The sequence below is a fragment of the Monopterus albus genome, unplaced genomic scaffold (assembly GCF_001952655.1).
Source record: "Monopterus albus unplaced genomic scaffold, M_albus_1.0 scaffold189.1, whole genome shotgun sequence".
Taxonomy (NCBI): domain Eukaryota; kingdom Metazoa; phylum Chordata; class Actinopteri; order Synbranchiformes; family Synbranchidae; genus Monopterus; species Monopterus albus.
The window spans coordinates 1,003,536-1,016,216 of record NW_018128069.1 but is presented as its reverse complement, the minus strand read 5'-3'; the positions used below and the strand labels follow the sequence as shown (position 1 = coordinate 1,016,216).

The following is a 12,681-nucleotide window of genomic DNA, read 5'->3' as shown; positions in this document are numbered from 1 at the left end:
AGGTGAAACATTGTGAGTGTGGTGTTTTTAGTATATCACTAGTGTGGTGCAGAACAAAATTATCTATGTAGTAATACTGCTTGCAAACCAATGACGATAAGATGATGTTAGGGGGTAGGACTAGATAAGTCTAACTTCTTCCTACTCCGTTCAAGCATGTACTAGGTATGAGCAAATTGAAAATATATTTGTGGATATGTGTGGAATTATGTGTGTTGACATATTGACTGTTGTTACATGTTTGAAAGAATAAATCAAATCAAAATCAAATCAAATCAAATCAATAGCAACTTGTTGATTTTTGCAATGCCACTGCGTCCTGTCCTGTTTTCACTGTGATCATTATATCTTTGGACATATGCCTTTTAAAGCTTTGAGATCTCCGCTAGAATTTTTAAAAAGTTCTGTGGCTTTGAACAGTGTTTTTTTCCTTGAATTCCAATTGTTTTTAAGGTCAAAATAAAGAGTCAAACCTGCCAAACGCCTGTTTTTGTCCAGACAGCTGGTTAATGTGGTAAAATGGAAAAGAGTCAGAAAGTGACATGATGTTCAGACATGTTCAGTTAAGGAGAAATACTGCAGACAGCTCAAACCCTGAATTCGTTAAAGGAATCATGCACTCCATGTTGAAACTCACCTTGGCTTTGTTTGCTGCCACATAGCCATGAAGTTTCTCTGCCTTGTAGTACAGCGAGCCGTGAGCAGCGAACCAAACGCCAAGCTCCTTCTCCCGCTGTCGGCCAGCATCACACACAGAGAAGATCTGGACATCTTCAGGCAATGTCTGTAGGAGTTCAGCCAAGATTCGACCCAGACAGGAGAAGCGACTCTCCTCACCACCACTACTGCTGAAAAACTGCTCCACTGTCAGGTCTGGAAGAAGAGAAGGGTAACTGATTTATTTACTAACTTTATTAACCATCAGTGGAAAACGGCAGCCGCATAAAAAATACTGGACAGACAGACACGTTACTACACGGGAAAGGTAAAAACAGAAAAGAGGAAAATGAAGGAAGAAAAATAAAGAAAAGCCCAAACTTAAATTCTGGGAAGAAGAAGAAGACAAGACAGGAGAAGAAGAACTGGGAGTCATTTCCCATCATGCCACACTTGTGGACTGCTGATGAAGATGGAGCCTGGGGGAGCTGACTGCACTGAGACCGGGACCCCGCGGCACTCTGGGATGTGCAACATCCCGCCTTGTCAATTACCATGTTACCTTGGCAACCGGCGGGGCGTGCATAAACAGCATGCATCTTGTGTTGGTGGAGCTCCACCTAATGTAGCATAAGTTGTAACTGAATTTTGCAAATTGGCAAAAGAAAATGTGAATGAATGCACATTTCCCTCCACTACTGTTGTGAGAAGTAGAAGTTGGTTCACCAGGATAAACAGCCAGTGGTGATTTTCCGGTCAAGTGACCTTAAACCAGTGCCAGTGAAGGGGGTGCAACAAGGAGGTAAAATGAAGTCAAGAAAACACGATATGGCATTATTGTTAGTTTCATGCGTTAACCCGAGGAACATTACAGCATTGCTCCACGCAGATGTATTCCAGTCTGCTGCTATTTTCCATCTCATCAGTGACATTTAGGTCACATGATTCATGTACATGATAATTGATTTGCTAAGTCTGATTCCATTGCACTTTGTTGCATTTTGCTTTTACCAATACAGCAGCTTGCTTTTTTGTGATTAGTTTTTTTTCTTTCCCTCATTTCCAGTCAAGTTTTTTGACGTATAAACTAAAAATGTGCATAAAAACCGGTGGATGAAAACCTACCAAGTATGTGGTGACATAATACAGTAATTTTAAAGCTTCTTGTAGTGAACTGTTTCATTTATTAAAAACAGTGACATTTTGATACCATCATCATCATCATGATATCCATGTGGGACTCACTGGACAGGCGGATGGAGGCGGCATTCTGCAGGGCGTCTTGCCGCAGCTCCATGACGTCCACCTGAGCAGTGGAGGTGACGTCGGGCCAGGTGTGGTCCGACACGCGTACCTGCAGGTGGTATGAGCCGGGAGGAGTCCCCTCCCTGATAGTGAGCTGACCTGAACTCTGGTTCAGACTGAACAACCTGAGAGGAAGGGAGAGAATGCAGTTTAGTGTATATATTTTTTGTGATTGGCCAAACTTGGGAACATCTCTGCATCAGGAAAGCACAGTAGGCAAAATTGATTAACTTGAAGTTACATGGAACTTCCCCTTAACACATGGATGAAGCAGGAGAAAATGTCAACACCCAGTAGCCTCCTGCTTAAATGCCCCAAGTTTGGCCTGATGCTGATCATCATGTGTTTTTCTATGTGGTCTTCTGGGTAAAATCTTCTCAGATCAGACTGTGACCAGATGGATGTCTATGGTGGAACAATAATCACTCTGGGGGGTCCTCATCAGTGAGCCTTTGGCGAGTCAATCCCAGGCATCATGATCAATGTCCTGGGTCTATGCCATCATGTAAATGATTAACCTCCCTCATCGAGGGGACCATCATAGTTCAGGCCAGATGGATTAATTAACAGTGACTAAATCGAGGCCAAAATGTGTTTGGGATCAAACCTGCACTGCTGGATTCATCTCACAGTCACGCTTTATAGATTCACACTATAAGAAAATGCATGCACCTCCCCATTAGGTGCATAGGCCATGAAATGCTTTTACCTTATGTCTCAAAGATTTTAAAGAATTGAGCAGATACAATGTGAAGATCAGTCTGCTGTTTGCTTCCTGTGCTGACATGTTGTCCTTCCTGTGAGGTGACATGTTGTTTTTGGCTCACTGGGGCTTCTCCACCTCATCTGAACTCCTTGTGCTGCTTCTTATTTTTTTTTTATTTTTTATTTCTATAGGTACCAAACGTGCAGCCTACACCTGATCCATACTGTGCACAAGCTGCTGTGATGAAGCCTGCTGTCTGTGGTAATCCTCTCTGGCAGTTTCTTTGTTCTCCACACTTTCTTGTCGCCTCCCCTTATAGGCATCTTGTTAGAAGAGGAGGTGGCAGCGAATGCAATCAGGCTCCCCTTTCAACGCGTTCGCACGAAGCCTCACCTCATCAAACAAAACGAGCTTGCCCTCACCGTGCTTCACTGGGAATTTTTAACACCGCTGGTTATGAAGTATTAATAACACTGTTCCTAACAAGTCAGATCCCCTTTTCTCTCTCTCTCTCCTCCCCGTCCTTGGCCCTTTCATTCACTTTCACTCCTCCTTTGTTTCTCTGCCTGTTTCTCTGTCCCAGTTTTCCTCTCTCCTCTTCATTGCAGCTCACCGTCTCTTTCTCTCCATTTTAAATCTGTCAGTTCCTGCTCAGATCTTTTATTTTCTCTCTTCTTCCATGGGCATCTCTTGCTGGAAGACACTTTAGGAGGTGTGTTACTATGTCGTGGCCTTGCTGTCATTCAGACCCCTCCACCTCTCCTTACTGTAACATTTACACTACTAAAAGTTTACTTTTTCACCTCTGCTTCCGTTCAGCCCTCTAATACTTTTCACTTTATCAAAGTACCTGAATGGTTTGCCTTCGAACCGGTACACCTTCTCACTCCAGTCATCAAGGTCGGGGGACTGAACTTGTCCGAGCACTGTCGCTGGGAGAATGCCTGTCAGAGACAGAAAGTAAGAGTCAAAAAATGCATTCACTCTGAAAGGAATTAGTTCTGAGTACACGGGATCCCTGCTGTACAGCCAAAATATTAAGAGTGGAGGCCTTTTTACAGAGATAAGGTGGTGTGCAATGCCTTGTTGGCATGTGCAGTCATGGTTTGACAGCACGACAGGAAGAGTGTTCACACTGTTTTTACCCCTCTTCCAAACACAGCTGAACACAGTGCTATAATCTCTTTAGTCATGAAATCAGCTGCCTTTTAAAATGGCTCCTGTTTAGGTGCCCATCAAACCTTAAGCTGGAGTTAATTGTTTGCTCCATGGCATATTGCTGAGGTACGTGATGGATTCCTATTAGCGGGTTAATGTACTTTCATGTGGAAAGGCCCCAGAGAGGGAAACCACTAAAAATACATTACAGCAAGCCTTCGTTTTTCCAGCAAATTACAGCAGGCTGACAGATGGTATGAAATGCTAAATAAGTGATGTGGGCTGGAGCAAGAGGCTGCGAGCAGTCGACTGACAAGTACAGTCTTAACACCGGGCACTCAGAAGGTGGTGGGGGGACACTGGGGGACCTGAAGGTCAGAGGAGCCCATCTGCAATCAGAAAGTTTGAATCCCTCAGACCAGGTAAAATCTGAACTGGGATGATGAATGACAAATGGGGCACCCTTGAGCAAGGCAGCCCAACCTCTGGAGTAGAAAGTAGTAGGTTGTACTGTGAGGCTTTCAGGTGTGAAATGGACAAACCGCAAGTGCACTCACAAAGCCTGTTCCTGAATGAATGAAGGTTAAGTAAAAAGCTACACCAATAAAAAAAAAGCTACAATATAAAAGTGCTGTTAAACTGTGCTGTTGTGAACAGAATTAAAAACAAAAGGTTTCAGGCTTCAGTGTGCAAAGACTTGTACTTTGTAGTGGTTCATGCTGATCCCTTACTAAATCAGAGCAGAGGCTGAGGCTGAGTCAAAAATGATTTGCATGTGCTGCTCACATCACAAATGTTACAACATCATGTTTCATCTTTGATTGTCGCTTGCAAATTGCAGACAAATTTGCAGGTGGACTGGGTGAAACGACTCCTTAAAAAGTAAATCGTTCCAAGTATAATAGTCCTGGTCATAAGACTAAATCAGTGCACTAGGTGCAGGTACAGTACAATCAACTTTAACCATAAAGACTGTGAGACTTAAGTGTATAGATGGGGTCAAATAAGGTGGAGAAACCCTATGACCCTCCACAAAACATTTACATATGCTGAACAACATGAAGCAAATGCATCTGCCAAACCAGGCAGAACATTTCCCCTTCCTGTGAATTAGGCCATAAACTCAACATACCCTCATAACTGTACACAACGAACTTTGTGTGTCCTGGCAAGTGGGGGTGGTCATTCCTGTCACCGATGACAACCGTCAGTGTATTTGTGGAACTCATTGGAGGTGAGCCACTGTCAATCATTAGAATTGGGAGCCGGTATTCTTTCTGCTGCTCATGATCAAAGGTCCGTAGGGCTGTGATGGCTGCGCTACCATTGCGAAAGTCAGTCAGATTAAAGTTGGTGGCGTCTGAGGTGAGCATGAGGAGACGTATGGAGAATGGACCCCCATTGGTGGAGGTGTCGCGATCGGTGGCGTGGAGTAGGAGGGAGGTTTCGTTTATTTGAACTGCCTGTGGTGCTGCCGTGTTCTCCCAAACAACAGGCTTATAGCAGACCTCGAACTCTGGCCCATTGTCGTTAACATCGAGTACAGTCACCATGACAATGGCAGTGCCAGTCAGGGGTGGAGTCCCAGCATCTGTGGCGAGGACCATGATCCTGTGCTGCGAGATTTTCTCCCTGTCCAGAGAATTGGCCACTACCACCCAACCAGACTGGTCCACCAGGAACTGGCTGTAAGGGTCAGACTCTTTGGAAATACTGTAAGAAAAACGTCCGTTTTGGCCTGAGTCTAGATCAGAAGCTGTAACCTGAGCAACAATAGTCCCGACAGATACGTCTTCAGACATGGCAGGTGACTCATAGAACTGTGGGAGGAAGACAGGGGCGTTATCATTGGAGTCTTCCACCTGAATGACACAGTAAGCCAGACTGAAGAAGTCAGCGTCCTCAGCCTTCAGAGTCAGATTGAAACTTCTCTCATGGGGTTTTTCAAAGTCAACCTTCTTCTTAAGTTTTATCACCCCACGTCGGTTCACTTTGTCCGTCTCCACAAAGAACTTCCTGTCCTCATCACCCCTGACGATGCTGAAGGTTACCACAGCGTTTTCCCCCTCATCTCCATCTGTGGCAGAAACTACAAGAACCTCACTGTTTACCTCCAAGTCTTCTGTCACCTGAACACAACAAAAGCACGTTATTAATATTATGTCTGATGTCTTTTTAGATGGCCTTGTGTTTTTCTTAGTGCCATTTTATATAAAGCACTTTAAATTGCCTTGCTGTTAAAAGGTGCTATACAAATAAAGTTACCTTGGTAAACTCACCTGAGTAGTGTAGAGTCTCTGAGTGAAGAGGGGTGGGTGGTCATTGACGTCTGAAACCATTATAGTGGCTGTCCCTGTCCCTGCCAGTCCCCCTCCATCCCTGGCCTCAACCACTACCAGGTAATGGTCCTCTGCCTCTCGGTCCAGGGAACGTAGAACTGTGTAGATGGTCCCCGTGGTGGCATTGATAGAGAACAGGTTGAGGTTGATCTCGTTGCGGATGTTTTTGATTATGCTGTAAGTCAGCATGGCATTTGCGCCCTTGTTGGGGTCGTCTAGGTCCATGGCACGCATCTCCATGACAGAGGTGTCAGCAGGTGAATTTTCAGGCACTTGGCCAACAAAGCATCCGTCTACTTCCAATGCCGGGCATGGGAAGAAAGGCGCGTTGTCATTGACATCTCTGACCTCTAAGAGCACATCAGCAAATCCTGTGAGACCTGCGCCTCCCTCATCTGTGGCCAGGACGAGGAATCTCCAGGCTGGGCGCTCCTCACGGTCCAGACGGCGCTGGGCATAGATCCTCCCAGTGTGTTCATCAATAGTGAATTCACCCCCGGCACCCTGGCCATGGAGAGAGTAGCGGAGGGCGGTCTGATCGGCTTCCTGGTCCGGATCTGTGGCTGACACCTACAAAGGTTTGACAACAAAATCAGATATGTCTGTCTGCAAGAAAAGAAACACAATGTTGAGCAATTTTGCTTCAAGGAGCTGGAATAAACTTCCAGTTGTGTTATGTTTTTAAAATGTTGATGTTCTTTAATAACTCTGATGCAGGTTCTGGATGGCTGTCAGAAGAAAGCCAAAATACAGCAGAGGAAAAGGGGTATTAGACACACAACCTTCAGGTTGGTGTAAAGTAAATGAAACTAAGAGAAAGGGAGGATTTTCATTTCAGTCAACATAATCAGTGGTTTCTTGTCTTGCTCACTCTGCAATTAGATTGCTGCTCTGTGACTGGTTCAGATCTACTAACAGCATTTGGAATTTCCCAAACAACTTTATGCAGTGATTATCCAGTGTGTGGACGTCTGAAACAGACTGAGAAGCTGTGACTTGAGATTGTCTCAGTGTGCACCATTATCCCCATTTTTATGATTAACTATGACCGGAATACAAAGATGTGTTGAAAAAACCAACAGAGCTGCTGAGGAGGAGGGAGGCAGTGGGATCAGGCCTGGTGGTCGATCGCCTTTTCAGTCTGTTTTTCGCTGAGGTGTATCTTAGCAAAACAGTTGAATTGCTTTTTCATTAAGTACAAATGTCAAGCCCAGCAAACAGCAGCTGACTGCAGCAGCTGCCCCCGCACACAGGCGCTCTGCAACACAGGAATAAACATTTCTCTGTCGCTTTGTATTGTTTGCTTAATTAACCTGCCTTCCTGCTATCTCTGTGAACGCCGGGACCAGAGCAGCAGCGACTGCGCCAGCTCTCACATCTGTCACCGTGTCACACAATGCAATTAAAAGTTAATGGATGCCAGCAAAAGCAAGAAAAAGTACACCATTACCTTTTCTTCTCCTCGTTTCTCACCAGAGGCCTTGTTTATAGAAGCCTTTGAAGTACCCCCCCCCCCCGCTGCCTCCCCCCGTGAGCTCTGTGCATTTCCTGACAACATGATGCAGGTAGACAATACTGAAGATGAGCAGTCACAGCACCACAGAGGAGGCTGCTACACAGGTGAAGTCAGAAAATATTCATTTCAAATTGGATTTTCTACTTCGTTCACTATCTGCTGAACTGCATTAACACACAGGGCTGAGAGAGGCATGTGTTCAGGGAGGGGCCGCCATGCACCGGAAAAACTATCGGGAGTGTTAGAGAGGAACCAAGAGCTCATCAAATCAATTCCAGCAGGCGAGGGGAAGTAGGCCCGGGTGGAGGACTCGGTGACACATGCCTGTCTGATGGGGATTACTTCCCTGCTGTTTCTGATGCTCTTCCACCTTTTCAATCTGATTTAGCCTGGCAGCACATGCATATTAGTGTGAATTACCGGAGATAGGTGTGACGAAAGGCGGATGAAAGCCACAGAAGGAGGAGGTCTGCTGACTTTTCTGAAGCAACTTTTCAGATGAGGGGCTCTTCCTGTCAGAAGGGCTTGGGTATGTTAAAGCTTGGTGCTTCTATCAGCAGATATTGTGTTAAACAATGTCACATGTGTGATCTGTTAGTGTCGACACTGGATCTCTGTTGAGGTGTTGCTTCAGCTGCTTCATCTAAATGTTTGAAGCGTAACCAATACTATTAAATTCGTTCACGTTAAACCCGATACATTTTCGCATATTGTTCATATAAGCGTTGACATTTTCTCAGCAAGTTCCTTTCTGCTGAAGGTGTGACTTCCTCGCATTTCTATTTTAAAACAGTTTCAGATGGACCTCTGATAGGTTCTTGTGGTTAGAGTTTAGGTCAACAATCAAAAACCTCAGTGCTCTCAGCCCATCCATTCGGCCATTTTCTGTATCTTGTGATGCTGTGCAGGCTCACAGAGGGGCCCTCTCCCAGCACACATCTGGTGAGAGGCACTTTTTAGCAGGGCTTGTACCACAAACAAGTTCAACATCCACCCATCCATTATCTGTGTTGTTTATCTGGTAGAAAGTGAGGCGGGGGGTCTGGAGCTAGTCCCAGGGGACAGTGGGTGAGAGGTTGGGTACACCTGAACAGGCTGACAGGCTGTCACAGGGCTGACACCCAGAGACAGAAAACCACTCACACCTACAGACAGTTTGGAGTCACTAGTCAACCTGACCTGCATGTCTGGACTATGGGAGGAAACACACACAGGCACCGGCAGAACATGCCATCTCCATAATCCTCCTTGCTGTGAGCTGACAGTACTAACCACTGCACCACCGTGCACACAAGTTTAACATAGTATGACTTGATTTGGGTGATCATGGATGACCAGTGTTCTGAATCAATCACATGTATTGATAAAATTTTATGACGTAAAATGAAAATGGGCGAATATAGAGAATATCTGGAAGAGATTCTTAAGATGAACGCACCATAATAAAATAGCAAAACACCATGAACCAGTTAGTAAGTAAACATGTTTTCTTACAGCTTAACTGTGGAAAGTCAACACTTTGCCCGGTTGGTAATCGTCCCTCTGCAGCTTCATATGTGCTCCAGTAACCAGCAAATGTCAGTAGGATATAAACTAACATAAACTAAAGTCCTAAGAATCCCTTAAGAAGCCTTTACTATGACATAAAATCCCAGCAAACTCAATAACTGACCTCCAGGATGAGAACTGGCAGCTGGCTGAGCTCCTCGGTCACAGTGGCACGGTACTCGGTGTGGCTGAAGACAGGCGCCTCATCGTTGCGATTGATCACCTGAACCACCACCAGCGTCTCGTTCTCCCACTTCCCATCAGAGGCAACCAGGCGGAGCTCATAGCGCTGCTCCATCTCGTAGTCCAGTGGCTGAGCCACGAAGATGGTGCCCACCTCGGGCTCCACGTCGAAGGTGCCCATGGTGTTTCCTGAAGTGATCTGGTAGCGCAGCTTGGCATTGGCACCTGGATGACAGAAAAGAAGGACAGGTCAGTTTGTGTTGTTTGGGTCGACTTGTTGATATTGTGCTGGATTAAAATACTGTATCTGACAGGTCAAGCGGACGTTGACTGGGCCTGAGCCTCTGTTTGAAGCGACTGTTACATTTTTTGTCAGAAAGTCAATCAAATGACTTGAAAAGACACAAAACAACCGCACAGAGACACACACCTGTTCCATATAAACACAAAATGACAACAAAGACTCAAAGCAACTACAAAAACACAAAAATACTACAAAGACCTACTAAGATACCACAAATAAAAGCAGAATAACCATAAAGAGATGCATAATACAACAGAGCCACAAAAATACTGCAAAGACACAAATTTACTACAAAAAGGTGCAGACTGACCAAACAGATGCAAAATGACCACCAAGATAGAAAACTACTACAAAGAGCCTCACATCAACTACACAAATGCAAAACATCCACAGACGCAAAAATACTACAAAGACCAACAAACAACACCATCACAAATAGAGGACAAAATGGCCATTGCTGTAAAGTTTCAGCTGGGCGCTCCATTGTAGGAGGGGTGGGGGCCTCTTACACGTCCATGTCCAGGGGCCTGTTATCTCATAATCTGTCCATGTTTGTGTGTTTGATGTTGTATTGTTCTGGTGTAACCTGTAACACTTGAAAAGGGGGTTGCCAGCCGGGTTAAATAAAGGTTACAGTAAAAAAACGTATGCATTCGTATGAGAGAATGAGCAGAGCTGCTGAGCCATGACACGTGCCATCGTTGAACTGACAGTGATGCTTTTACTGTGAAAAGAAGCTGTTTGGAATTATACTGGAGCAGATTTCCATGCAGAAAAACAAGTGATTGGCAGTGGAAACACACACACAGACACAGAGAGCATGGACAGCAGCAGATATGGAATAGTCTCTCTCACAGTGGGGCTTGTTAGACGCCTTGCTCTCCTCCACACCTCCTCCTCCTCCTCATACTGGGAGAGTTGAAAACTACACAGCACTTCTCATACTGTCCTCACCATTTGCTCTTTCCTCCATTCCTTCGTCTCCTTCTCCTATCTCTACTCTGACTTCTCTCTGTACTCCTCACTTCCAGTACTCCTCCTCAACCCCTCTTCTTTTTTTGGCCTCAAACTTCCTTTTTTCTCATATCTTTGACCATCCCTTCCACATCTTTTATTGCTTCCAATTCTTAACCACTTCACTTGTCCTGCCTTGTCATTATCTTATCTGGCTTCTTCTCCTTTTTTTCATCCCCTCTCCCTCTTCATCTTGTCTCCTAAACTCTTCGATGGTCCTTGTCTCCTCCATCTCCATCTCGCTTCTTCCTCTTTCCATTTCGTGGCTGAAACACTTTTAGTGTAGACATGGTAATAATCCCCAAACAGCCCTTTGAAGGTGTGAACAATGTCCTCACTGTTATGGTATAAAATTCAAACCCATGTACACCTGGGCACAGTAAGCCCACACAAGGATGTAATAAACAGACACACACAGATGCAGTTCAGAGCCCAGAGCCAGGTCTGTCTGGGACTGGCATGCTCTCTGTCTATCGGTACCAAGGAGACAAGCACCATGTGTGGAGACATGGAGGACCTTCATTATGCCATCGGAGAGTATGTATATGTGTTTGAGCAAACACTTAAATGCACTGGTCCGTTACAGCCTCTGAGCACGATCTGTCGTGACACTTGGTTGTGTGTATGTGTACAAATGTGAGTGTGTGTAAGTGTGTGTAAAGGGAGTAGCTCCAGTGGTTTTTGCCTTTGGCAGCCTCCCTAATGATGAGTCCGGCCATATGGTGTTGCCTTCTGAATACACACACAGACACACACACACACTGGGGGACAAGGCTGATTTAATTCGCAGCCTAGCAGGAGGCCCAAAATTCAGATTAAGGTCAGATCTCTGCTCCGCATGAGGTGGACCTGAGGGGAAAGTTGTCCCTGAGCGGTGACTGCAGGTAGACACTCTGAAGGACTAAACTCATCACTTTCATTTCAGTTTAAATTCGCATTAAAAAATATCACATGTTCTGGCCTCAGACGGCTGCAGGGGATACTGCAGCTTGTTGAGATTCAGTGAACTGCACTGCCCAGAATGTGGCCATGTCATTAAAACATTGTGTGAAACTTTGTCCCAGTAGGTTTACGGGAAGTAGTTTTCGAATAAATTGTCCCTTATAATTAGCAACATATGCAACCCAATGACCAATAATTACCTCCAAATACTCATTCTGTACAATTGCATTCTTCTGTTAGGGTATAAAATAGCTGAACAAAGACAGTTCGTTAAAAATGCAAGACATGATTTTTTTATCCTGCTGCAGAATGGCACAGCATATCATGGCATGGCTAATGGGAGTTCAGCCTGATTTGTACAGCATCACAAACCACTGTGCTGTGTTTTGGAATCTAATAAGCTTAAAACACATAAATCTGTTTCTTCACTGTCTCATTGGATTGGTAGGCCAGCACATCCAGAAGAAAGAACACCACATTTAAAGTCCTTTTAACCCTCTCCACATCAAAAAGCCAAACTGACGTTAACCCTGGTTTTTGCTCTTTCTTGTTCCCACACTCTTCACTCTGGCAGCCACTGATTCCCAGTCAGTCATCATCATCATTAGCGTCTGTTGACACATTAACATCACTTCTGTTCAGTAAAAAATGTCATAACAAAAGAGCATCCACCCCCCTCACCCCGTTATTCTGTGATTTACTAATCAACATTATTCAGCTTCACTGCAGTGGCATAAGTGTGTGTGTTTACTAAACCCTGGGGCAACACTAAACTGAAACACTAAACTCAGCAAAATGTAAAAAAAAAAAGTGCCTTGATCTCATTACCAAACACACTTAGTTCGGCAAATTTTCCACTTGGAGGACCAAACAGGATTCAGAAAACACGACGGGTGACAAAAGCTGCTGCACCTAATTAGCTTAAGACTGGGGTGGTGGGGGTTTAGATTACCCAGGTTCCCACCACCCAACCTTTGATTATTCCAACCAACACCAGATCAAGCAGAAA

General features: G+C 44.9%; 2 protein-coding genes across 2 annotated transcripts in view; one reads left to right on the top strand and one right to left on the bottom strand.

Annotated features, from left to right (window-relative positions):
* The window catches only part of LOC109970078 (neural-cadherin-like), a 2,825-nt gene extending 2,809 nt beyond the window's left edge, over nt 1–16 (top strand). Inside the window, exon 5 of the mRNA XM_020617399.1 lies at nt 3–16. Coding sequence (XP_020473055.1) covers nt 3–16 — 14 coding nt within the window. The remainder of the gene's footprint in view (nt 1–2) is intronic.
* Nucleotides 17–559: 543 nt separating this feature from the next.
* LOC109970077 (neural-cadherin) overlaps nt 560–12,681 on the bottom strand; it is a 93,376-nt gene continuing 81,254 nt past the window's right edge. The window contains exons 17-22 of the mRNA XM_020617398.1: nt 9,354–9,637; nt 6,106–6,735; nt 4,959–5,955; nt 3,519–3,612; nt 1,903–2,087; nt 560–873 (exon numbers count right to left, since the gene is read on the bottom strand). Coding sequence (XP_020473054.1) covers nt 560–873; nt 1,903–2,087; nt 3,519–3,612; nt 4,959–5,955; nt 6,106–6,735; nt 9,354–9,637 — 2,504 coding nt within the window. The remainder of the gene's footprint in view (nt 874–1,902; nt 2,088–3,518; nt 3,613–4,958; nt 5,956–6,105; nt 6,736–9,353; nt 9,638–12,681) is intronic.